The sequence below is a fragment of the Diadema antillarum genome, unplaced genomic scaffold (assembly GCF_040938485.1).
Source record: "Diadema antillarum isolate AM-2024a unplaced genomic scaffold, OU_Dant_1.0 scf00000029, whole genome shotgun sequence".
NCBI lineage: Eukaryota > Metazoa > Echinodermata > Echinoidea > Diadematoida > Diadematidae > Diadema > Diadema antillarum.
Genome location: NW_027270918.1, coordinates 8,881,893 through 8,909,057, shown reverse-complemented (window position 1 = coordinate 8,909,057; position 27,165 = coordinate 8,881,893). Strand labels below are relative to the sequence as shown.

The 27,165-nt window shown below is 38.7% G+C and overlaps 1 protein-coding gene across 1 annotated transcript in view; it reads left to right on the top strand.

Annotated features, from left to right (window-relative positions):
- The first annotated feature begins 2,800 nt into the window (after nt 1–2,800).
- LOC139739332 (2-oxoglutarate dehydrogenase complex component E1-like) overlaps nt 2,801–27,165 on the top strand; it is a 97,243-nt gene continuing 72,878 nt past the window's right edge. Inside the window, exons 1-2 of the mRNA XM_071649951.1 lie at nt 2,801–3,687; nt 7,316–7,537. Of these exons, the coding sequence (XP_071506052.1) occupies nt 3,409–3,687; nt 7,316–7,537 (501 nt within the window). The 5' untranslated portion in view covers nt 2,801–3,408. The remainder of the gene's footprint in view (nt 3,688–7,315; nt 7,538–27,165) is intronic.

Genomic DNA, 27,165 nt, shown 5'->3' with positions numbered 1-27,165 from the left:
AAAAACCGATAAGTCCATATTTGCCAAATGGAGATATTTGCGATTAATGGTCAAGAAAAATAAAGAGAATAATAAGAGAATTTTTGCTTCTTTTGACCATAACTTCAAAAATGTACCTTTATATGTAGTGACCAATATATCATTTGAAAGGTATTATTTTGTACTTTATGACAGAGACCGTACTTCAAAATCTTAAAAAATGGACTTATCGGTTTTTGCGAACAAACTCTTCGAAGTTTGTCTTTCTTCAACCATAGCTGGCGGCTGCTATTATTTTTCGATAATGAGCAATTAATCGTGTTCCGTTTGCAGGGCGTTGGGATCCTGCCCCAGAATTAGGTCCCGCTTTCTAAAATCATTGATAAGTGTACAGAATGTTTTCGGATTGATATTAGATTATCAACCTGGATTGATGGGGCCAAAGTAATGAGTCACAAATCACGGTGACTACTCAGTAACTCCCACCAGTATGTAGGTCATGTTGAAACCTCTTTAATCAAAAGTACTTTAGCGACATCTAGCGGCAAATTCTTTACAGTCTCAAAGCACGAAGTTATGAATGTCAAAGGTTGCGTAAGATACCGCGCGTATAATACACACACCCACATGGCGGGACGACTCGTCCTTAAAAAAATTGTAATAAGCAACTCGGCCAATAGGGAAAGCAATTCCCTTTTGACGAGCGATACTATGAGATTTGCCATATATGGCGATGACGGGTTCTGAGCTGCACGAAAATCAGTGTATATCGATGGGGAAATATGCTTTACGAAGACCTGTATGTCTGGCTTCACGGAATCCCTCTTCTAGGTAAATAAAAGCCTGTCAAAGTAGATAATGTTTCAAAACTCTTCGAAACAGACTGATTTTTCTATAGATCCCTTTTCCTAATACTCAGTTGTTTTACCGCATGCAGTTCGTCCCTGCTGGACATTTCATAAACAGAGATAGATCAGCACCAGTATGTTACGATGTTACAAGAAAGTCAGCAGTTGATGCCAGTGAGCCCTGTTGAACTCCATGCGCAATCTGACCACAACCCATCACAGGTGTGTGTGCGTGTGTGTGTGTGTGTGTGTGTGTGTGTGTGTGTGTGTCTGGTTATTCAAATAGATCAAAATGTGTAAAAATCCTTAAAATACTTTGATTATCTTAACAAAATACATCATTTTTAAATCTAGAACGGGAAATAAGTTACCCACTGGAGAAAAGATGCAAAAGATTATTGTTGAATTTAATAAATGAGGAAAAAATCCTTGCGACCAAGGCTGGGAAGCTACATGTACATTTACAAAAATGGGAATATTTTGAGACTTCGTTGAATAAACCAGTCTGAAGCTACGTGCAACGTCTGTGACTTTTATGAAAATAGTAATGTTTCCATAGTATTCCACTCTTTCTTTCCTTCATTTTTTCCTTTCCTTCATTCCTCCTCCTCTTCTTCTTCTTCTTCTTTTTTTTCTCTAGTGTTGTTTTGTATTCCCCCCCCTCCTTTCCCATGCGTTCCTGTCAGCCTGTTGGCGGGCTGATTATATAACTATATTTACTATATTGAGATGTGTAGGCAAGAGCAGTTAACCAAATTAGGTGCATGTGTATGTGTGTGTGTATGGGTGTGTTTGTGTGTGTTTGTGTGTTGCATGTGTATACATAGGGGTGGGGGAGGAAACAGGAAGGGAGGGAACTGGTGGGGGTGGTCATAGGGACTCAGTAAGGGATATGAGTTAGTAGGTGGGCGGGTATTGGTTGATAAATAATATGGTTCCATTATTTATTACTGTATAATTTTGCTGCATAATTCATTTGGATGATTATTAAGATTAATGCTAGAAGAATTGAATTATCACTGTTAAATTTAAGCAATTTTTTTGAGAGCATAGGGGAAGTGACTGTATGTAAATTGATAATTGTTCATGAAAATGTAATTTTTATTATGTCATTATGTACAGCAATAGCAAATTTGCTATTATGATCACAAATGTATATTTTCATCATTTCAATTGTAGCAAATGAAAATTGTTATTTTTTTTTCTATTACTTTGAATGGAACAGAATAAACATCGTTGAAAAAAAAGTGTGTGTGTGTGTCTAACGGTGTGTGTCACAGTGAGCCTAGGGACAACTTATTGCCATGTTCACCTGGTTTATTAGCAGCAAAGGGGAGTGGCTGTGTATTAAGTCTACATTTTACTAGTTGGAGTCAAATTAGCTTAAAAACACCTCCGTAATGTTCAGTCGATACAGGCCTTTATGAAATTGAAAAAGAAACAAAACACTGTTGAGCCGAAGTCGAATGTAAACAAAAGTTAAATATTACCTGTAGTATCTCTACAATATCAGTCAGTAGAATTACAGCAAATGAGTTCTCATCATCAGTTTCAATTACAAAGTAGATTGATTACTGACTTTGTTTTCCGCATTATATTGTGCGATAGCCTATACACAACTGCTTGAGCTAGGCTTCTCCTATTTTTTTTTCCCTCACGTTGTCATCAGTTTTTATTTCTACATCCAGAGGTGAAAATACTAGAAGTTGCAAGGAAAAAGGCAAATCAATATGAAAAGCACATCATGTCATTGTGCCTTATAAATAAACGACATGATAACGCATTAGCAACCCATTATTGCTCAAGGTACATTTAGCAGTTTGTGCATGATGTTTTGTAGGTGGATTAGTTCATAGTGAAGTCCGAATAATGAGCCGTTTATCTTATGACCGATTTGTGTAGCGCCGCGTGTATAGATACTATTCGCGCGCTGTCGCGTAAATCTGCATTCATCTTGCGTAGTTCATCTATTCGCACCGACACAATAACTGGAAAAGTACCGCAAGCCGTATTTGAATTTCGCCTCTTCGAAATAACTAACGTTGCCAGCTTTTTATATTAATTGGATTTCCGTAGACTGCAGAAATTTCAACGAGATTCTGTGATGATATTGCTTTTAACCTCGTGTGAAAGACAATTTTGACAGCCGGTGTCCTGTACTACATCATGCTATAGATCATCTATGTAATGGAACCATTGTAGCTGCGTGCTATTGTAGAACGGACGTTTCTGCTTCCCCGTCTGTTGAAGCCTCTGCTATGTTCTTTATAAGCTCGCCGAAAACGCCGAGAAACGTCAAGAAGCAAATTGAATAAGGAGCACTGCACAGTTTAATTGCCTTTCCCATGTTGTCAATATATCTGACTCATCAGATCACAGGAAAACTGCTGCGACATCTTGCATCGGATTGACGATTTCTTGACTCCTCTGTTGCCTGCATACGATATTACGCAACATCAATTGCCGTTTACGTGCATCACTCCGCTTCAAAGCTGGAGCCTGAAAGATCTGCCGATCATCATTTAAGACTGTACCCGATCTTTCAAACCGGTGGCAAAGTGACGCCGGTTAGGACAGAATCATGCATCGACTTCAGACATTAGTAAAGACAGGTCGACCCTGTGTTTTGGCGGCCACACGCTCGATCAAAAGCAGAGACTTATCGAGCAGGACGTTCAGGCCGCCTGCCCAAGATGGGCAGGGTCGCTCACCAACGGGTGTTCTAGCCACAACTCCAGGCGCGAATGTAAGACGTTACGTGGCCCCTGTGGCCACTGAGCCGTTTTTGAGCGGTAGCAATTCAAACTATGTGGAAGAAATGTATCAGTCGTGGTTACAGGATCCAACCACAGTTCATAAGGTGAGCAAAGGTGACGTGGATTGTGGTGTTTACATCTGGCATCTTGCAGCGGCAGTAGACGAGAAGTGCTTGATCATTAATGAGGAAAGGGGATGGGGACAGAGTGAAGATCCCATCATATCGTCTCAAGACTTTGAGATGATCGAGACACACGAGTGATTCAGCGTGATTTTTTTTTTTTTTATGTCTCGCTAGAGGAATTATCTATAAAAAAAGTTGTCTGTCCATCTTTCCATCTCATCTCTCATCATTGTTATTAAGAAAAACCTTGAATTTCTAGATTTTCTTGATAATGGGCCTGAGTGTGCTATGTGAGTTGTAGATGCAGTGCAAAGATTTTTGGACAAGGAAAAAAAAAAAAAAACCCAAGAGGCTGATGCACAAAATTCAACAAACTTCTACCGTATACGTTACTAGTATTTTATCTCTGAACTTCATTTTGAATACTGGTACTTTGTAGCAATATTATATACAGTTGAACCTCTCTTATCCGGCCTTCCTTTATCCGGATCTCTCTATTATACGGACGCGATCTCGCCGTGATTTTTTTAAAAATAATTACGGGAGGAAAGGGGGATTCCCAACTCTTTGAGAACTCCTACACAAACACACATGAATTACATAATAATTATTTAGGTAAATCTTCCCAAGAATTTATAAAAGAAAATGATTTCATTCTTGCAAACACAAACCTCTATTTTGGGGTCTGTTACTGAGTGTAACAATGAAAAGGTTGCAGTATACACATTACTACATGTGGTACTACAATGGGCTACATCAGTACATGTGTATGTATATGTACATGTATAAAGCATTGAGTCTCCCGTATCCGGCCAAATTCCTTATCCGGATGAGCCCCGGTCCTGACTTGTCCGGATACGAGAGGTTCAACTGTACCATTAATGTGGGTTTAGTAAGTGTGGAAATGAATGAGGAAGTACATTTTGTATTAAATACACCGTGTATAGAATAACGATAGGGAAAGATAAAAGATCGCAGTACTTCTGCCAAAATGGTCACCACCAACTATTGTTGAGCAGAGAATTTCTCATGGTGATTTAACTAGGCAGACAGAGTAGAAATAAATTCTTTTCATTACATAGGTCACAGGTCAAGGTCAAATGTCATTGTACTTTGGTCATTTCAAGCTAATACTGCAGCTAGGAATGTTGAGTGGTAATGTAAGTTGGGTGGAAAGTCCTTTCATGAACAATCAAGAAATAAGGATTTAAATCAAATACATGAATGAGAAACAAGCACCAAATGTAAATGGGTTGGCAGCATAAACACTGATTCCATGGCCATGGGGTTGGGGTACACACTGTAGATGCTAGAGCTCGATGACTGGTTATGTTTAGCATTTGCGATGTAGCAAATGGTTGGAACCGAAGACTTTCACATTCAGCAACAGAGCTCTGGTAAGCAAAGCCAGGATACACTCAACTTCCAGTTTCTCTTCAGTGACTCCCCCCCCCCCCCCCCCTTGTTTGTTTGTTGTTGTTGTTTCCTGACAAGTTTGCATAACAGTTAATATTTCTTTATGAAAAAAAAAACCAGGATTTATTGTCAGATGAAGTACACTTTAAATGACCAAAATGATTGTTGCAAAACACGAGGGCTTTCTCTGACAATAAAACAAGTATCTTACAGTCTGCCTGACTGTCAACTGCAAAGAAACTTCTAGATAACAAATTCTCATATTGGAGAAATATCAGAGACTTGTTATAGATGGATCTTAGTCAATAATGAAGCCAACAGATTTTTGTGTTGAGCACTGTTTGGACCCAAGCTACCAGCAGATGGAGAACATGGCAGCTTCGTATCTGTTGGTCATGCCACAGCACAAAGTGCCTGTTTGGAATTCATGGTCCCATCTTTCGTCTCGATATGTTTTGAATCAGAAGAGTCAGGCGCTACAAACTGGCACTTACTACGTCACTAGCCCAGGAAAAGTAATTGAATGTGAGGCAGGTAGAAACAAATGTGCACTTGCTTCTAAAAATATTTAGCATGAGGCTCTTTCTCAAATCCCTATTTGAGCAAGCGGGAAGAATATCTTTTGTAACACCGACCACAGTTGGAAAAGTTTTGAAAAAAGAAACAACCCCAAAGCATCCAGCAAAGGCCAAAAGTCATAATTCAAGTTCGTTTTCTGAGATTCCTCTGTTTAACAATTTCAGAATATTCTTCACAATATTCCTCGCATGGGTTGGATGGATATTGTAGTACAAAAACACATTTACAGTGTAGGCCTATAGTCAAATCTGTCATGGGAGTGTACCCAAATATAGAATAGGTGCCGACCTACAATGGCCACAAATCCCCCTTCTTGTATTTATGTAGTGGTTGCACACAATGACTCTGTGTCTGACACAGTTGGCAGCTACAGGACCATTAATCCCTTGATAGTTTAATCACACCCAGGAATCACTATAGCAGCCACAGAAGTAAAATCTCTTGACCAGTTTCTAATTATGTGCAGTGACCAGTATTTGTCAGGCTGTCCCTTGTACACAACGAGACACGTACCTACAATAGAAATCAAATCCTGGATAGGGATAACAAATTTTTGTAGTTACCAGTAAACTGTGAAGTTGTGAAGTAGCCTTTTAATGTTGATTAAGTGAATTTATTTTGGTAGTCAGTGAGAAATCTGTGTGCTTGTATTGATCCTATATCCAGACATTATCAGTAACAAAATGAGTAAATTTGTGACAAAAAATGTAACTTTGTGTGTCAATATGTGCAATGTAGCTTGTAGCATCAGCATTATCAGAACATTTTAGTAAAGATGAATGGATTTGCTCTGATTAAAAAATGGCCTCCATGGCTGTGTAGAAAGGTTCTCTCTCCCTAGGTTACTGTTATGTTTCCCTCACAATGGCCATTTTGAAGAGGTTTTACTACAATGAGATTTGGGGCACAATCTAGTGAGAGCCATCAAATATGGGATATGACTGTTTTCAAGATGAAATCACTGTGCCTTGACAATATCACCTAAGTATGTAAATGAAGGCTATCAGAATGAAACTGGCTGAAAGTGTCTTATCTTACACAAAATTTGAACAAGATTTTATTGTTCATTTGTTGATTTGTCATTGTTAAATGTTTTTGTTCAGATCTTATTTCAGTGAGTTCTTTTGATACCTTTGTGGATAAGACATTCCTGAAGCTTTGTCCTTGAGCCTTCTCTTCAAGAAAAAAACAAAATAAAAAAACCATGCTGTCTAGATCAAGATTATACCCATAGGATGGTCTGGACAATTAGTACACTACATTTACTGAATCTGTATAACTCAACCGGAAGTTTTAACTTTAGTGTAAATGACTGAATGCTATTGACATTTATATTTCTGACCCGTTTTTTTCCCCTGATTTATGCTTATTGACCAGTCCATGTTGTACCTGCTTATCAGTCGTTATCATCTTGGAGTGAAATGATAAAAGAAAGACAAAAAAAAAGAAGAATTTGTGGGTAGCAACAGATAACTGAATTTCTTCCCCATCTCTGTCCATATCATTTAAAAAGCCTGATATTGGTAGTTTTGATTTAATTAAATTTAATTCTTATTACCCCTGTATCCAATGGGAGTTTCCATGCCTGTCCAAAATCTGCTTCCCTTTCCAGTCATGGGACATTTTCTTCCGCAACGCTCAAAACGGCGCCGCGCCCGGGATGGCTTACTCCCCACCACCACCGATCTCCAGTATGTATCCAGCTCCATCATCGCCACGGCCCTCGCCGATGACCACCGTCCAGGCACCGCCGGCCGCTGTAGCCCAGGCCCAGCTGGACCGGAAGGTGATCGAGGATCATCTGTCCGTGCAGACCATCATCAGGTCCTACCAGGTCAGTCAGACTGTTGCCTCTTGGAGGAGGTGTTTATAAAGCTTCCTATTTCAAAGTATCACTTTAATTACACAAAAATAATATTTCATATAATGTAGAACACTCATATATTCTATACTGATTATTCTTTGTTGGTATTTGTTTGTTGTTTTGTTTGTTTTGTCTTGTTTTGTTTGTTTTGTTTTGTTTTGTTTAACTCTACATTTATTTTGCTTTGTTCTTTGTGTGCTATTTTATTTTTGCACTCATGAAATATTGTTAACACTCAATCTAGCAACTGAGATAGCCTCAAAATGGTGCATAACCCACCCACACAAAAGGAAAACAAATGAGTTCCCTGCATATGTATCTGAGCACATCCATAACTCAAAATTAGCCAATAACAGGCCTTGTGATCAAGACATTATCTTCCTACTATTCTTTTACATGCATCCAAACATATACTTTATTACACATTTGTATTTTTTCAGCACTAGGGGAAAATGCATAGAATATGTGAGACAGCAAAGCCTATATCAACTGTATGTTTGTCTGGATGTGGTACATTTTTGAATAAGGACCATTGATCACTAAAATCAAATGCAGAGCCATGCATATATCTGCAAAAAATGTTGTACTCCTACACATGAGCCAAGTGGGACTTCTGTAGAATTACACTGTTATTTTACAGCTTTCACAAAGAATGATAGACAATGGTAAATGGGACAAAGAATATGAATCCTACCAAAACAGTAACAAAGGGATTATTTTTACCAATGCAGTGGTATAATTGTTAATTGCTGGCAGCTGGCACCAAAGTCTGGTTTGTCCATTCATCTCTTTTTTCCCCCCTAAAAGATAGTTACTGGAAGTAGCTGGCTTGATTCCATGCGGATGAGACTATCGCACAGAGCTTTGGCTCAGTGCCGGTATTTTGATAGAAAGATTTTAGGGAGTCCATTGTATTATTAGGTTCTGTATAGGACACAGGGAACTTGTGATGTTTCTGGATTGACCGTAGGAAACCTGTTTCACGTGTTCAAGGTTTTCTTGGAATTTTGTAGTATTGCAGCAATCAGTGCACAACTCTTGCTTTGATGCTTTTTTTTTGTCTTTTTTCCAAGATCTTGTCTACCTTTTTTATGGATGTTTGGGCAGTGGTGGAGAGATTACTGATATCTTTCTCTCTGTTTTTTTTTCTTCTTCCTACAAGTAAATTGCCCCTTTAATCTCAGTAGATATTTCTTGAGGGATACATTTAAAAGAGAAGCTTCAATCTGTGTTAAAGTTAAAGGCGTATCTCACTGGAGGGGACTTTGCCCCGACTGCCGTGACTGCCGCAACTCTTGCGACTCAAAGGACAAAAAAAAATTGGCTTGCACGCTCACCAAGAAGGCCACTCTTCTGCGACTTCAGAGACGTCTCCAACTTAGATGATAATTAACCATCCAGAAGTTGCAGAGATGTTGCTGCAACGTCTTCGAGACATCTTCTCAGGGGCGTAGGCCTCTCTGTGACATCTCCGGTAGGTCACCAATGGGTCTCTGCAAAGTAGTGGAGATGTCTCAGAGACCTTGCGAATAAAATTGGTCTCCGCGACTTGGCCACGACTAAAAGGCGACTTTGCAGAGATGTCTCTGCAAGCAGCTAGAGTTTGAAGAGGGTCTCTGAAAAAAAAAATGAACATGTTTGATTCACTTGCAACTCCCTGGAGACTCAGCTACAATTCAGGAGACGTTGCAGAGACATCTCTGCAACCAGTCCACAACCAGGGAGACTCGTGTCACAACCAGGTCGCCATCTAGTCTCGAGCCCAATGAGATACCCGCTTTATAGTAGCTCTAACAAACAGAAGAAAGCTTAGCAGAACAGTATAAGTTCAATTGATATTAGACAAAGAAGTGAGACAATTCCACAACTGTGAAGTTTATCTGTTTTTACATCAACAACCAATTATATACACATATTATTACCAAGTCATTCTGAAAAAATGAACTTGCAAAACTTGAAAATACCATTGTTTTGTTTGTCCAATCAAAATGATATTTCTGCCTGTTTATTTGTCTGATTTTACCGCATCTATCAAACTCAACTTGAATTTGAAATTGAATGTCACTGAAACTGAAATTCTCTATGGGTCAGGTGTTTCCTTATATCAGCTAATTTTTTTGCTTTGATCTAAGGTAAAAATCACAATGGTCAGAACTAGGCCACAAGATGAACTTAATATTTCTGTTAGAAAGGTCACCTTGTGCTCAATATTCAAATTTCCTGGTCAAATCGCATGCCTTGAAAACTTGGCCAAAATACAAAGAGATAATGTCTGCACAGTTTCTCACATGACCTCGTGAAGGAGTCCAAGGTAGTAAAAACCACAGTCCCTGTTTAATTTGACTGATGCAGTTTGTACTACAATGAGGGAAGTCCGCATGCACATTCCAATAATAGTTAGCAAGTTAAGTATAATGCCAATATTAAACTTTGTATCAGCAGTTGTAAACCATGACAGAGGCAGAGATGTCAACTTCCATTTTTTGCTATAATTTACACTGTTTTGTGTTTGTGTTTGTGTTTTGTTTTTTGGTAAAAACCCTTAATTAATACAAAACAAAACAAACTGCAGATTCATGGCAAAAACTTTTTCCCCAAAAGTCGCATAAGAACACGTGTCAATGGCAGGAAAGGTAAAAATACTGTTTTTTTGACCAAAATTTGCCTTTACAGCCCTCAAAATACTGCTGTGCAGTTTATAAGGTTGTCATCCCTGCATAGGACTTTGACATTGATGTGGATAAATGGAGGAGAGATTCAGAAGGTTGTGGCCACAAATTTAGATTGGATTCTGAGATGAAACACCTAGGAAGTAATGTTCTTTGTGCTTGTATGGTACAATGTACTCGTCCTGATAGATGACATGATTTGACCAATACTGATCACCTGGCAAAAAATGCAAGGAGTCAGTATTATTCCGAAGTATTCAGACTGAGTTGAGAAATTTGATACAACTTGTTCAAGAGAAGTGCTGTACTGAGAAGATTACCAAAGAACACATTTTTTGAATTATTTTCACAAAGTTCAGTGCTCATTGTTGTATCATATGACAACCCCAGCGTACTTTTCTCTATGCTCCATGTTAAGTTGAGACAAATGAATGTAATGTTACAGTACAGTATGCTGTATCGGCTGAATATCTTCAGGAGGCTTTTGTTTAAAATTGTGAATTTTGCAAGTTAAGTGCTATTCAGGAATATGAAAACACATGAAACTATTAACTCAACTCTCAACAGGAGTGCACACATACATTTCTTCATTTGAAAAAAAAACTAAAGAATTAGACTTGCTAAATGTATGGCAAATACAGTGGCAGATGACAACAATGGCTACAATGTACGTGAGATTAAGTTCATGCTACAAGACAGCAGCTTAGCAGCCGCAAGTTAATTGGGAGCTTTTCTGCCGTAAGTGTAATTCAGTGAAAATTGCAAACTGCTATACAAACTGGCTGAAAACTATTCCCTTTCCCTTTGCAACTGAATATTACATAGCCATCGTGGTTCAGTATTCATTGGGCATTACAACATTTCTGTGTAGGGAACGATATTTTTCTTCCGTTTTTTCTGTCCTCATCACAAACTCAGACACAAAGGTTTTAAGTCCTTCGGAGGGGACTTCAAACCATTAGTCATGTGGTAGCTTTCTGTAAAGTAAAATAAAATAAATCCAAACACAAACATACAGAGTATTCAATGTTACAAAAAGAGAATGTGGGAAGTAGCTATTTATAATCTTTAATTAGATTATGCAAACAATAGATACCTGTGTGAGTGGGTAGGTACAATGTCATCTTTTATTATACCCCCGCCAAACGAAGTTTGAAGGGGGTATATAGGAATCAGCGGACGGTCGGTCGGGCGGTCGGTCGCGCGGTCGGTCGGGCGGTCGGTCGGGCGGTCGGTCGGGCGGTCGGTCCGTTGCAAATCTTGCGTCGCGAACTACTTCCTCAGTTTTCAACCGATTCCCATAAAACTTGGCACAGATGTGTGCCTTGGGTTGTAGATGTGCAAGACGTATTTTTTGACAGTACCCAAAAGTACGTTGCCATGGTAACGGCATATTATGGGCAAAAATGGGTACAAATCTTGCGTTGCGAACTACTTCCTCAGTTTTCAACCGATTCCCATAAAACTTGGCACAGATGTGTGCCTTGGGTTGTAGATGTGCAAGACGTATTTTTTGACAGTACCCAGAAGTACGTTGCCATGGTAACGGCATATTATGGGCAAAAATGGGTACAAATCTTGCGTCGCGAACCCCTCCCGCAGTTTTTGATCAATTTTTATGAAATTAGGTACAGATGTTCATCTGAATATGTTAATGTGCAAGACACATATTTCCGCAGTGGCAAAAAGTGCGTTGCCATGGTAACGGCATGTTATTGGTAAATATAGGGCAAAATGCTTCATGGCAAAACTGCTTCATCAGTGTTCTTCCAATTCTCATGGAATTCATATTGAATGTTTGTCTTAGGATATAGGTCAGCATGACACATTTCTTGACAGTGACAAAAAGTATGTTGCCATGGTAACAGCTCACATATTATGAGCCAAAATGATGGAAAATTTTGTGTTGCAAACTACTTCCTCAGTTTTTGCCCAATTTCCATGAAACTTGGTACAGACGTGTGCCTTTGGTTGTAGATGTGCAAAACGCATTTTTCGACAGTACCCGAAAGTACGTTGCCATGGTAACGGCATATTAATGGCAGAAGATCAAGGAAAGATCTTGCGGATTTAACTACTTCCTCAGTTTTTTGACCAAAGCTTATCAAATGTTGTTTTGACCAAAGCTTATGAAATGTTGTTTGATGGGGGTATAACCAGTCGCTGTAGCGACATTTCTAGTTCTGTCAGAGTAAGTGCACTGGATTGAAACAAAAAAAAAAGACAAAAGGGCTGACATTTCCATTCACATTAGATGCCTTTTGTTGTTGAACATTGTGTTTGGAAGGTATATCTTCATCTATATCTCCCAGAGTAAATACGCTGACTTAAAATAGACTTTTCTTTCGCACGAATGCCTCTTCATTCTGTCGTTGTTGTGGTTGGCTAGAATTTTTACTAGTAAAAGGTGGTGTGATGGCGTTTAAAGGACACATAGCATTCGCCTTTATCAAAATTAACTGATATACACCCATGAATCCAATTGTCTTTTCAGTCGCAGTTCCATTTCTAACTGTGTATTATAGTGCATGTGTTATTTTATATAGATCAGTGGCAGATACTGCATGTGTTATTTTATATAGATCAGTGGCAGATACTTCCGTGTTAGGTTCCATGCACAGTTAATTACTCAGCATTTTTTTTTTTGAAGTTATGCACATGACATTGAAACTGCATAGTGAAAGAGGAAAAGCACCTTCTAAAACCAGGTGAAATTTTGGAATATATTCGTGCTTTGCCACAGCAGTTAGTTGGTGGTTTGTGTCTTTGGCATTGATGATTAATGTTTTTATCCAGAGGGCAAAGGTCAAGGTTGTCTTCTTGGATCGTAGATCAGTTGTAGTCACATTAAAAATGGCATAGTTCTCGAACTCTATTTGATATACATGCAAGGAAATATCATTGTAGTCATCCCAATATGTCTGTGCATGAATGCTTTTGTCTGCATGTATATCATAGAGAAGGATATAGTTCATAGTGAAATTCTGATGATATCAGACATATTGACTTGGGAAGCATTCAGTTAACTTTGACAAAAGGATGCAATAGTGAAATTGTTACCCCATGAAGCGATATGGTTCATTTTAAGGTCCACTTTCTTCAGTGTCAGAGGTTGGGTGAAACACCTCACAGAATGCTTCACAAGCTGAGAGGAGAAAATAGAATCAGACAGACACACAGATGTTACATAATGACATAAAAAGATCTAAGTTGTGATGGATCTTGGTGGTCTTGATTTTGAATTCCAAGTAGGTTAGTTCAGTGTTTTGTTTTTGCTATTATTTCTGATGTCATGTAAAGACTTTTTTTTTCGCAATAAATAGTTCTCCAGTATAATTTGTCCATACCCTCTTCAGTGTATAACCAGGCAGAGGAATTATCAGATGATCCCTTCTTTACTTTGAACAGTATACAAGCTAAGCAGGTGTTTTAAAGATTTTCTTGTAGGTACTTTATCATAGTGTCAACGAGGCCTCAAATTTTCATTACTCTTGTTCACAGAGGTTTTTGCTGACATAGGATATACTGGTACATGTATTTTGTTGCAGTCTTTATGAAGGTCAAAACAGTGAAATCTGAATGGCCGACCTGTAATGACCATGTACGCACACATGTCCGTCTACATTAGACATTTGCCTCTTCATTAGAGTGGAGTACGTAGAGATACTGTGTTGAACAATTGAAGTGTTGTGTATGCGATATATGCAGGGAATTTTTGTATGGCCGGGTTATGGCCACGTTTTTACACATCATGCATTCACACTTTTTTCATCCACACCGATGCACTCATTTCAGACTGATGCCTTTGATTTTAATAGCTGCTGATTGTATTAATTTTAAAGCAACTGGTTTCTGCACTTTTGAGGCTATCTAGAAGCTGGAATCACTGTTTTATGTGGCTAGCATTGATATTGTGTCTGTTTGCCTAACTATAACTTCATCTTTTTTTTTCCTTTTTTTTTTTTTTTATGCTGCAGCTGATATTCAAAGTACCCTGCATTTGTATGTTTTGCATGTTTGAATATATTCACTATACATTGAATTTCCATTGGCTGTGAATGTCTTTGTGCAGTAATTATCATTAGATTGATTTCAAGATATAGAGACAAGCTAGGTAATTCTTCTCTCTAGTCTAGACTTGCTGCGACTTGCTTTGGGTGGCGAATGTCACCATGAAGTGATCCTGTCAGCCAGAGTACCAAGCATCAGAACAAGACGAGGAGGATAATTGCTTGGCTCAGTATTAGAGTTTTTGGAATACAGTGTATGATGAGCTCCAAGAAATCACACAAGAGACTCATTTTACTTCTGACCCATGTTTTAATCTGCAATAATAAATATGTTCTGATCAATAAAATTCCCACATAACCTGTTCGACTTCGAACATGCGTTTCAGTGTATATTGATAGTTGGTTTCTGATCAGTGAGAATTCTGCAAAGTTTCCTGCAAAACTCATCTGACTTCTGACTCATATTTTGACCAACATGATGAGTATCTTCCGCTTGAAGAGTTTCCCAGAAAAATTGAAGAAGACAGCAACAAAGGTCTTCAGAATTCAAGGCATTATTGCCCAAATTCATGACATCACTTGATGGGGAGCGCTTTAAACAGATACATGTATCTGCATTTAAAAGGCTCTATACGAACTCCCTGTCTGAGGAAAAATTTGCATAACTGGCAGAAATGGGCTACATGATGTAATGATCAAGCCTTCATATTATGCCGGGATAATCTTATGTTGTATACTCTATCATGTGACTTTCAGTAATCATAAGGTGATTGGTTCCTTATCTATCACAAATCCCTTGGTGTTACGGTTTATGTTTGTTGTGGATGCATATCTTATCGTAGTTTGTAGTGTCTTGTGATGCATGCTGTATGTTCATTATCTGATCACAAGTATGCCATGGAGTTATTGTAATTTCATCTGTGCTAACTAAACTAACATATGATTTGTGTGGTTTAATATGCAGTGATGACTGCTTCCAATATTTGTGTTTATCAGTTTCCTAATTCACATATTTTCTGCACTGTTTTATAATCCCATTGACCCTTATCAACCATTGCAAGCTCTCCATCCCATTAACGTTAATAAGCAAATATGATTAAGGGAACTCTAGATCGACAAATATACACAGAAAACTACATGACACGCAATCATAATGCACCCTACAAAAGAACTAGTTCAACAATATGATACTAGTACACAAAACCACTCGCTGTAATTGTTCTGAAGGACATAGCGTTGTCAAGTACATGTGTGTCGAACAGAATACTGTTTTATAAACACCTACTCTTCCTGTACCTTTTGAACGAGGTCATGTTTAACCTGTTGAAGTCCCAAGTATACTCGGGCAAATGTCTATTAAGGGAAAAGTGTGTTGTAGCAAAATCAGCCCGTCCTCAGTGGGTTAATAAGGATACAGTGTTCCATTCTAGTTACAATATTTTTTGTTCTTGTATTGTACATGTATAAACTGATGGATACACTCTTTGAATTTGGCAAATAAGCCGAACTGTCAAGGATGATTAAAATAAAAACGTCCCTCACCATGAGTGATCTAAGAAGTGTCACCCCATGTCGGTAACTTGCAAGTAGTTGGCTGGTTAATATTGCAGGCAAGGAACCCAAATTTAGCATCAAGACAGTAGATGTCATCCCTCTAAAAGGAAGTGAGTCATGACGGTACCATTTCTAGTTGTCACCACAGAGTTGCCCTTAAATTAGGAAGTGATGGATTTAGTCACACACCACCAAAGAGGGGGGTATTTCCGTATTTCCACATGAAGGAATTGCATGTGATACTAAGCGAAGACCTATGATGTAAGAGAATGACATTAGTTGACAAGGTCACAGGTGACACCTTACCAGCCAGAGCTGATAACATTGCCAGCTTGTACTTTTTACTCTTCTTCACCCCCCCCCACCCTTTTTGCCTGAAAACATATCATGACAATTACCCTCCAGGGACAATTAGCCTACCCCCCTCCCCTTTATACAGGTTAGTGATAGGGTGAAGAGTAAAGATTAGGGTAAGGGTTGGGTTATAGTGTTACAATTTAGGTTAGGGTCAGGATGAAGTTCAGGATAAGAATTAGGGTTTCCGGTTAGGGTCAGGATTAAGTTCAGGATAAGAATTAGGGTTTCTGGTTAGGGTCAGGGGGAGGCTCTGGGGTAATTGTCCAGTGGGGTGATTGTCCTAGAACCAATATCCAGACAATTGACAGAGTTGCTCTTTAATCGAATTCACGAAGGTAGTACAAATGAAACCATGGTTTAAACCATGGGGTACAAAAACTGTGGAGCGCCATGTGTCACATGGAATATTTCATTACGAATTCTGTCATTTCGTCGATGAAATGATTATTTTGTAATGAAATGACAACATTTGTAACTAAATGAACATTCGTCCACGACATGATAATTTCGTTAATGAAACGATCATTTTGTCAACGAATTGACCAGTTTCGTAACGAAATATTCCGTACGACACTTGGTGCTCCATGGTTTATGTCCATGGTTTAAACCATGGTTTCATTTCTACCATCTTCGTGAATTTGGGCCAAAGTGTCCGACATTCATCAATCATTTCATGTCCGGTGCCAAGTTCACCAGTGCTCATAGGCCATGAGGATTGCAGATAAATGTCAGTATTTCAAATATATGATCTTGCTACAGTGGCAAACTCTGAGTTTCTCTCCCTGAAGTTTAATTCATACTATCAATAGTTCATGAACCTCGTAAAAGAGATGTCATTTCGCTTTCCTTTCCAACACTTTGGCATACAGCTTTTCATGAGTGCATGCTTCATGAATTGTATGAGTATGTACAAGTGGACTTTGCTTTCAAACACCCAAGTAAAGGAAGTTTGAAGAAGGGTTACTTCAAACATCAACATTAATTCACACAAGTCTTTGTTGTCGAGTGCTCACCTCTCCCACACAAGTTAATGAAATCACTTATTCTTAGTCAGGCTAAAATGGAAAACATGTTCACTTGTTTAGTGAACGTCTACTCACATGTAACTCACATAATAACAGATCTTATGCTAGAAATTTCTAGTCGTTTTTTGTCATAAAAATACACCTTGTAAAACAAAATATGATCCAGTGGTGTCAATCCAAGATCCATGTACAAATGTGCAATACCTATACACTGGCAGTCCTGTAGTGCATTAGGGCATTGTCATGGCACAACCTTGCTCCATTTCTGTGAATCCCAAGCCCTGTTTACCATAAAACAATCAACCTTGCTACCGAAGTATTTGTAGGAGTATTATCTTTGCCGTACTTGTACTTTAGAATCTACAACATTCTTTCTTGCATGGCACACTGTCTGCAACACTGAGATGTGGCGAAACACTCCCCAGTGATCACCTAAAGTTTGCCAGTACCCGTACCTGAGTTGCCCTTGAGAATCTCAATGTCACACCCAAGCCATTGAAAGCTTGCTCTATGGACTCATAAATACAGTGAGGGAGGAACAAATACTAGTAGTACTACAAGGGTACACTGTATTACTATAGTGGGGTGGTGTAACTACATTTTGCTATCCTATCTTTATTTGCATATGTGCTGCCTAGTGAACTACGTATCTATAAATGTAGCTATTGCACACTGAAGTTCATGGTGTCCTAGAGTGATAATGGTAAAGTGTGCTTAGTGGTTGTGTAATCTTCTATGATAAACAAACATATCTTGTTACTGGTACTGGGTACAGCAGTATGTCTAGATAATATGTTACAGAGTTCATTTGTGAGGGTTTAGTGTGTAAAGCACAGACCTGCTGGCTCTTGAGAATTATAGCAGGCAAGCCAAATTTATGACAACCAGCCAGGTTTGGCCAGTCCCAAGCTGGATTGATCAGTTTAGTCTAACGGAATCATATTGTTCAGTCTAAAGGGATCATATATAGTTTTGTTTGAGACTTAACTTTAGGTTTCTAAGGGCCGTGTCACACCATAATACGGGCTTGTGGCGAGGAGGTAGTTTCCAGCACGTAGAAGATTTTCAGCGGGCGAACAAGAATGTTTGCAATTTTCATTCATGCCTTGTCATACCGTACGGGGGAACTTCTGCGGCTTGACTTGCGGGGAAACAAATTTACTCCAAGTAGCTCTCCGCAGTTGGTCCGCACCTGACAGTATCTAGCGCGTAGTTGCCCGGAGGTGCTCACGCAAGTCCGATTTAACCGCAGCCAAGTTTTGAGCATGACCAAAACTTTTCCGGGTGAGTCGCGGGAATGCCCGTAGAGGTCCACGCAGAACGCCAGTAGGAGACCCTTAGCGGCAGTACTTCCCAGGCAATTCCCACGCAGGTACTTCACAGTCCCGTATGCAGCCAAGATAATGAAATTCTGTGAGATTTCAGCCATTCCATTAGAGGAATTCCTTCACTAAGTTGTCAGCCCCCACGCGACTGGTACAAAGGTCACACAGTACACTCGCAAGTATAACGCGTCCAGCAAGTAAGACACATGCGCCGACTCGCACAAATCCTTTTCCGCCCTCAGGAATGTCCAGTATGCTAGAAAATCCCTACACGTAACAAGAGATACATGCTAGGTACTGTCATGTGCGGATATCTACGGGGACCTCCGGGTAGTCAAAATTGTTCTTTGCAAGTCGCACGCAAGGTTGGTGTGACACAGCCTTAACATTTTTGTGTGTGTGTGTGTGAGATAATGAGACACGTTGTATGAAATATGAAAGAGCATGTAATTCCAAGAAGAATTCAATGTTCATTTTATGAAAATTGTTTTGAAATGGCTGAGATATCCAAAATAGAGCAATCCTAGTAAACGATGGAACCCTCCTTTTATTACAATCACTTTGTTTTACTTTGTTTTGGATATCTCAGCCATTCCAAAACCGGTTTTCATCAAATAAACTTTGAATTTCTCCTAGACTGATATGATCTGCACTATTTCATACATGGTTTCTTGATATCTCCCAAAAAGTTAAAAGGTCCCAATTCTCATCTCCACCAGTACAACACCATCCCTTTTGATAATGGCAATTAAAATTCAGATTGATGTGGACAATTCTTATGTGTCAGATGGTGTATTCTACAAGCATTCCTCTTCCTTTAAATGTCATGTTTTGGCTAGTAAAGGGAGACAAAACATTTCAAGCACTTCTGAGGATTTTGGTTTGTGTGGCAGGCAAGTCAAAGTTAGGACAGGTATTCCCGTCAACCTGACTTGTACCCAACCAAGTACTATGTGGCAATGGCATACCACATGGTACCCTTGGTATCAGCTTGTTAGATTTGAAGTTTATTGCTGCACATATAGGAAGATGTTACCATTTTTCTCTTCTTTTTGTTTGCCACCAAACTAATCTTACAATTTTGAGGTGCCAATATCCGTGATACAGTAAATATGAACAGTGTTAGTTACATTAGGTTCATGTTGATCATTGTCTAACTTGCAGTCATATCTTTACTGTCTTGAAATGTTGTATTTGTGTGGGGTTTGGGTTTTTTTTTTTCTTTTAGGTTGCCCATATGCAGACAGTTAGACATTTCTGCACTAAAAGGATAGGATAAGCTGAACAAATGACACATTGATTTCCTCCTTAACAGTGGCTAAGATCATGCTATTGAATATTTTTCTAATTGAGATGCCAAGATTTTTATCATACCCTCCTATAAAGACCAAAGTTCAGTTGTCCCAGTACTAGTGCCTGCTAACCAAGTAAATTGGTGTTTAAAGCCCAAACAAAGTTCTGGTACGCCTGCAAAAGTTGTCAAATTTCGCTCCCAAAGGTGAAGGTATGCTTAGGAAATGTGCAGGATAACGATGTTATTACAAGGTATTCGATGGGTAACGACGAAAATGCCAAATATTAACCAAAAAGGTTCAGTCTCAGAACTTACCCGAAAGGGGTCAGGCTAAACTCGGACTCGGGGATTACTCGGCGCTTCGCTTTGACGGCGGGATGAGTTGTAATGGTTGTCCCTCTGATTGTACAGTGTTGTCCTATGGGAGCGGCCTGTACAAACTAGCGCTTCGTGTTCTGGCTACTCGCAGTAATGGTCCGAGTTGTTACAACGCGCGCATCAAAAACCTCTTTTGAGCGCATGCAAAATTAGTGTGCGCCTATCAAGCACCTCTAAAACAACCAAAGGCGCTTGATAAACAACAACAAAAACTCCAAAGACCGCGCGTCTCAGCAACTGAGGACTGCGCGCTGTCATTTTTGTTTTGTTTTGTACAGGATTACGTTAGCACGCACTTTCCTGTCCATTCAGTTAGGCCTCATTTGGTATTATGCAGTGGCCAGTATGTAGCGATCACTTACTGCGTGTGAATTGTTTGAAGTAGGGTCGAATTCTTCCCGAGACCGAGTTAGTCTGGAGCCTTCTGGAATAAAAGTCGGTTTTCCTACTATTATTATTTTTCTCAAAATACTCCAAACCGACTCATCATTCCGGCAAACCGCATCAGCCAGGTAAGTTTCTTAGTGGACTCTTTCGATATATTGCAAGCAAAAATGAAATGGTGCTAGACGGGTTCTCAAGCACTTACCGAAACTTAGTTTTCACTTTAACCCAAATAGTAGGATAACATTTAGAGTGAAAACCCAAATGAGATAGACATAACTTCCAAAGTTTGGGAGAGAAAAACAGACAGATAAACCCACGTCCATTCACAGCTGATGAAATAAATCTGTGATTTTCCTAGCACGTTATTCATTCCTTGTCATGGATCCTTCAGTCCCCATCTGTTTGTCCATCCTTCCATATGTCCATCTTTCTGTCTGTGATCAACTTCGTGGACAGCATAACCTAAAACCTTTTGAGGTATCCTAATGAAACTTGGCATATGATGATTGTATTAGTGAGCGTAGTTGTGTCTGTCAGCCTTTAAGTGCACGTACTCAAGGTCAAAGATCAAGGTCAAATTCTTAAAATTTCACTATTTTTCCCATATTTATGCAATGCCTTAAGGTATTATCTTGTACATATAGGCCTCCTTGTATTATCACATCAAGATTCTCTAGCTGGACCATAGGGTCAAAAGTCCACTGAAATTTGAAAATGCTACAATTTTACTCTTTTTTTTTCCATATCTTGGAAAAAGCTCAGGGTATCTTTACATGAAACTTTGTACATCATATCGTCGCTGGGGCAACAAGACCTCGTATCTACAAAATGTCAAATGTTCAGGAGAGCCAAAAAACATGGCGGCTAAAGCACTATGGTGAATGGGATATCCTTTACTTTGACATGCCGTGGTGGCTTCATCTTTGGAGTAAGACAGTTGGGATTTGGACAGGACATCACTTAAGCCATTATTTGACCATTGATAAAAAAAGTCATTTTCTCCAAAATTGCAGATACAAGGTCTTGTCACCCCAGCGACGATATGCATATACCGCCTGATAATGATTCTCTTGGGAATTTTGGGGCCATGGGGTCAAAGGTTATGGGTCAAAGGTCGGGTTAAAATGCTAAAATTCTACTATTTATTTAATGCCGAAATCACACTTTTTCTGGAGATTATATGCATAATGCATTACTGCACAATCATTCTGTGAGGAAAGGTTTTGGCCTTGGGGTCAAAAATTAAGTGATGTTAAAATGTTACTATTTTCCCCCCCAGTTTGAAAATAGCTCAAAATATTGTCATGAAAAGTGGATATTACCAGTTAGTGATTAATTGAAGAAAGATGTAGGCTATAGTACGATGTCAAAGGACAAGGGCTAAAGGTCAAGTGAAAATGCTCGAAATCCAGAATGCCTGACCTCTGAAACTATTTGTGGCCGTGCATCACAAAACGAACAAAAAGTCGCCAGGTATGGATCTTTAGTTGAGGGCAGATTCTTAAAGAGCAGACTCTAAGCTTTAAAATGATGTATAACTCAATTCAAATGGACTCTCCTAACCTACCTAAATACTTGAAAGAAAATCAACGAACAAAAAGTCGCCAGGTATGGATTTTTAGTTGAGGGCAGATTCTTAAAGAGCAGACTCTAAGCTTTAAAATGATGTATTTATAAAACTCAATTCAAATGGACTCCCCTAACCTACTGTATACGCTATATATTTCACGGGGGTTTTATTTTCGCGAATTTCGCAAGTCGGGAGCTATTCGCGAAATTAACAACACGCAAAAATATTACCTTCCAAAATGAATCCCTTGCCTTGATGATACGAACATTTCAGTACTAGTATACCATGTCACGGCTTACCGAACGGACCATACTGGCTAAGCTTGTTTACGAACGTCCACGTCTACTTACGAATACTGTAGAGAGCCGATCCATTATTGCAAGGGGACCACTCGTCAGAAATCTAGCGCGATGGACGTAACCACTTCAAAAATGTTGAATTCTAACTTACTAGTTCGCAGAGTTTGGTAAGTTTTTTTTCATGCGGTGTATAACTAGTATCATTCTTATTTGCTACATGTAGGAAGTTGAAAATTCACACTTTCTTTGCCACTTCATATTTTCTCTGGTCCCCCAATCGCGAATTTAAACCACTCGCGAAAATGTGTGACAGCGGCAATTTGTGAAAATCTATGTACGTGAAAATTATAGCGTATACAGTACCTAAATACTCGAAAGAAAACACACACTCTGGAAAAGTGTGAACTGAGAAAAGAGGCTCTGAAGTACAAGGTCTATTCAAGCGCTTAATCTTTCATCAAGCCGTGCTAGCTGTGCGATGAAACTGACAAAACACAGGATGTCAACCACCGGAGTAACAACAATGGAGGAATTATCAGATTAAGCTGAAATTGAGCATGTTCTATTAACACATTCTGTCCATGATTAATGCTAACTTTCAAAGCAGCAGAGTTATCCTTTCAAAAGTTATTAGACTTGAAAGTGAACAGTGTGTAAAGGATTTTAAGAAATGAAAAGGGGACTCTAAGACATACCTGATCATCCTATTCTCCCCAAAAAGTAGGTTGCAGAAAAACTGCTGAAAACACACTTTCCCATTCATGTTATGATCCCAAACTTAAGAATAATGTAGAAGAAGGATAGCTCTTTCAGAAAATATGAAAAGCTCAAGATTTACTTGGTTGACCCATTTCACCTTTTTTGAGTCCTCGCATATAATCAATGGGTGCGACTTTTTGTTCGTTTTGTGATGCACAGTCACATTTAGCTATTCAAATGAAAGCTGATTTAAGAAATGTATAAACATTAAGTTACACATTTGAGGTTGTGCCATCAAAACTATCAAACATGTCATTTCAATTTTGACTGATCTGATGATCACGTAAAACTCGTCTCGCACTATCAAGATGTACAACAGACCTGTGTGGGAGGCATATACCATTCACCACAGTGACATTTCTAGTTACTAAATAAAATTGTCAAGATTGAAGATGATGAATTGAAACGCGCAATCATGTCATGATTGCTTGAAGTGAAAATGTCCACTGCCTCCACTTACTTTGGGCATTCTCCTTGTTTGGTAAGGGAAGAATGAAACACCAATTAATGCTGTACTTTTACTACAGATTGATTGCCATAGAGTCGTAGAATGCTACAAACAGACATGAGAATGGTAACACCTGTTGCAGATCTTTCCCAATTCATTTTCAACAGTCGACCGCCAATGCACCACTGTCTATACATTGCTAATTTGCAGACCTCGGAGGAACAAAGGTCGGTCAACGGAACTGTGTCAAATTTGTGGCACATTTTAGAGGGGAATGTACCCTAGGGAGAGGATTTAATGAATTCTGGGATTTCAACAAATGAAAAGTCAGCTGCTTTCTAAATACAGAACCATGCCTATGAGGTGGATTATGCAGTGACATGGTATTTTCGAAGACCTACATGGATCTTTTGATTAAATGTTATTCTACAGCACACCATGTTGACTTGTTTGTAGCATTATACTTCTTTCTGATTTGATATCAAAGCTTCATATCACCACTGTTATTCTAGACCATGTTTCTAAAATAAAAAATCTGCAAAATCCTAGAAATTGTTGTTACGTACTAAACTACGCTGTATTTGTACGTTGTGCATAATCTGCATTGAATAAAACCCTAGTCCCCTGCCCTCCTAACACTGTACATTTTTTGTGCTTCCATCGTGTTGATCAGATTGCTTTGTATGTCAAGTTATGCTGTTCTTGAGCACTTACTGATTTTTTTTTTCACTTGCAATAGAGCTATGAAAATTGTGCTGTGCCTGATTTGTTTTTTTTTTTGTACCTTGATGTGGAAAGTCTTTTATGGAACTAATCATGTGTAATCTGTAGTCCGTGAAATTTTGTTGAAAATTGTGAATATCGTGTTTGTGATGCAAAGGTATGTGATGATGTTTCATGCAAGTCATACAATGAATCTTCTTGTGTTTTTTTTTTTTTTTTTTCTTGATTACAGGGTTGTTTCCCCCTCCCCTTCACTATTGGGGGAAAGTAAACTCAACTGACTTCGACATAATCTGCAAGAAGAGTTTTGATAAAATGTCTTTGGAAATGAAATGTCTGTTGACAAACTTTGATTTTCTGTGTTACCAGTGGGTTAATGTTCTTGCCCTATTCAATTGGATGCTTAAATTCATTATTTCACCTTTAACCTAACTGAACCTCAGAGGACAAAGTACAAGCTATTTTCATTTGTTCCGGAACTTAATTTTCACACAGGTTGAGCTCATTGTGGAAGTATGTTCCCACATTGACAGATTAATGCTTATCATTAATTCAATGTACTCATTTATTATTTTTTCACACTTGATTTGTGAAATAACCCATGTTATTTGTCAAACTATCGATTTTGAAAAGCACATTGTGTCAATTATGTGGCAGTGTGTAGGTAGTGGCCTTCAAGAACTTACATACTATGTGCTCTTCCTTTCTTCCTTTTGCTTGTTGAAATTGTGAACTCTAACCACATTTAACGAACAAAACAAAAATCTGAATTAAAAAAAAGGTATAGTCATTACAGTACTGTATATGAATCTTTTGGTGACACAACATTTGCTCCTGCGATAATTGCTTCGGTCATATTGTCTCCAAGGACTTAGGTTAAAGCGAGGAGTTGGATATTAACTCCTTGGTTAGAGTTAGGGGTGTGATGGGGTTTTAGCAAGGAGTTATCTGATAACTCCTTGGTTTTAGGTATAGTTTGATGTGAGGATTAGGATTAGGGTTAGGGTTGTGTTTGTACATGGTATAGAATTAATGTTCAGCTTAGCGTGCAGATATTTCATGGAAGCAATTGAAGCAGGAACAAATGTCATGGAATTGAATGTTGTATGACCTTCACAATTTTGACAAACATCCAAGCAAATATTATTAGTCTTTAGACCAAATTCTTTTTTTTTTCTCCCTGTCTTTGGTGCTCGTTCATGCAATTGATTCTATTACATGCACAAGTAATGGCTGTCAAAGGGCTGTGTGTGATTGATTTGCCACCATTGCTGCAATACAATACAAGTATGCACTGAATTCTGTGATGTAGGGACAGGTAAAGATGGATTCGTAGAGACCGCTAGAACTGTCAAAGGAGAAATAGTTGCAGAGTGGAAATTTTTTGTATGAAGTTCCCACGACATAAAACTAGTGCAAAAATAAAAGCAAGCAGGTTTTTGTCTTATTGTTTTGCCCTTTTGTTATTTGTAGTTTCCTTTTCGTTTGTTAGTCCTGTAGCACAAGTGTATGTGCTGTCATAGAGCAGACCATTACTTTTAGTACCGTAGTATGTGCTGCCAAAACCCCAAAACCACCATGGCAGTATTGAGCTGTTTGAAGTGCTCGTTCAATGCAAAAATTCATGTTGCTTGGTTGAGCATGAAAAATCGGTCGTGCGAAAATTTCCGCTTTTGCATTATTGTCATACACTCCCAGGAAATAGTAGGTACACTGGAGTCATAGAATGATACATATTGCCCTGACATTCAGTGCTTTAGGATATAAGGTAGTTTTGCAAAGTGCTCTATTTAATATTTTTCACTTTAATACTGCATATGTACCGTACTGTTTTTAATATGGAGTTGCTGCTACTTTTGTTTTCAAAGTATTTTTTGACAAACAATAATGGGATTTAATGTTGATGGGGAAGTAATGGGAAAAGTCTTACTTCTCAAACAACACGATATTGAAAGATCATGCTTTAAGTTCCTTGCAAAGTTAATGTGTGTACTGAATAAGAGTAAAGTAGCATCCTGTTGTGTATAGATCTGTATTCTGACTCAATGCTACAGTTTGTGTTGCATCAAACCATCGTTCATCTTGTGATTGTCTTTGAAAAATTTAAGAGTGATGTGTAAAATGCTTCTCTCTCCTGCTTTTAAAACCTCTCTGTGTCTTTCCATGTTTGAACACAAACCAACATGTGATATGAACGGAGCATATGGTATTGTATATTTATGTTGCTGGTAATCAGTGATTAAATTGTATTTGCTGTTGAATAAGTGATTGACTATTTATACCTGTCATGAGCTTCATGATCATTCTTATTTACCTATATCCTCCTGCCTACCTTGCCAATCAAAACAACTCAGATTCGTGGTCACTATATGGCCGATTTGGACCCCTTACACATCAAGTCTGCCGCCACTGGTATCTCACCGGAAATTGTGGTCGCTAGCCATCGCCTAGGTAACTCGAGAGTCACATGACTTCATACCCATTCTGCATCCTGTAGGAAGCCCTGGTGTAGAAGTATGCAATGGACCAATGAGGAAAAAAAAATGCTAGAAAAAAAAACAAACACTTAACCCTTTCAGACTACCATTTTGTATTACTGTTGTCAACATACATGCAGTATGGTTACCGGTGGCAGTGATGGAGTTATACAACAAATGTCACTCCATTTTCTTAAACATGCTCTCTGTGGTAGATGTTGACGTATTGTAGAAACAATATGTCAGAATGGCTGCACAATCCTCTTGTCTACAGATGGGATTTTGTGAGAATAGTTCAGCTTAGTGAGAGTATGTGTATGTTG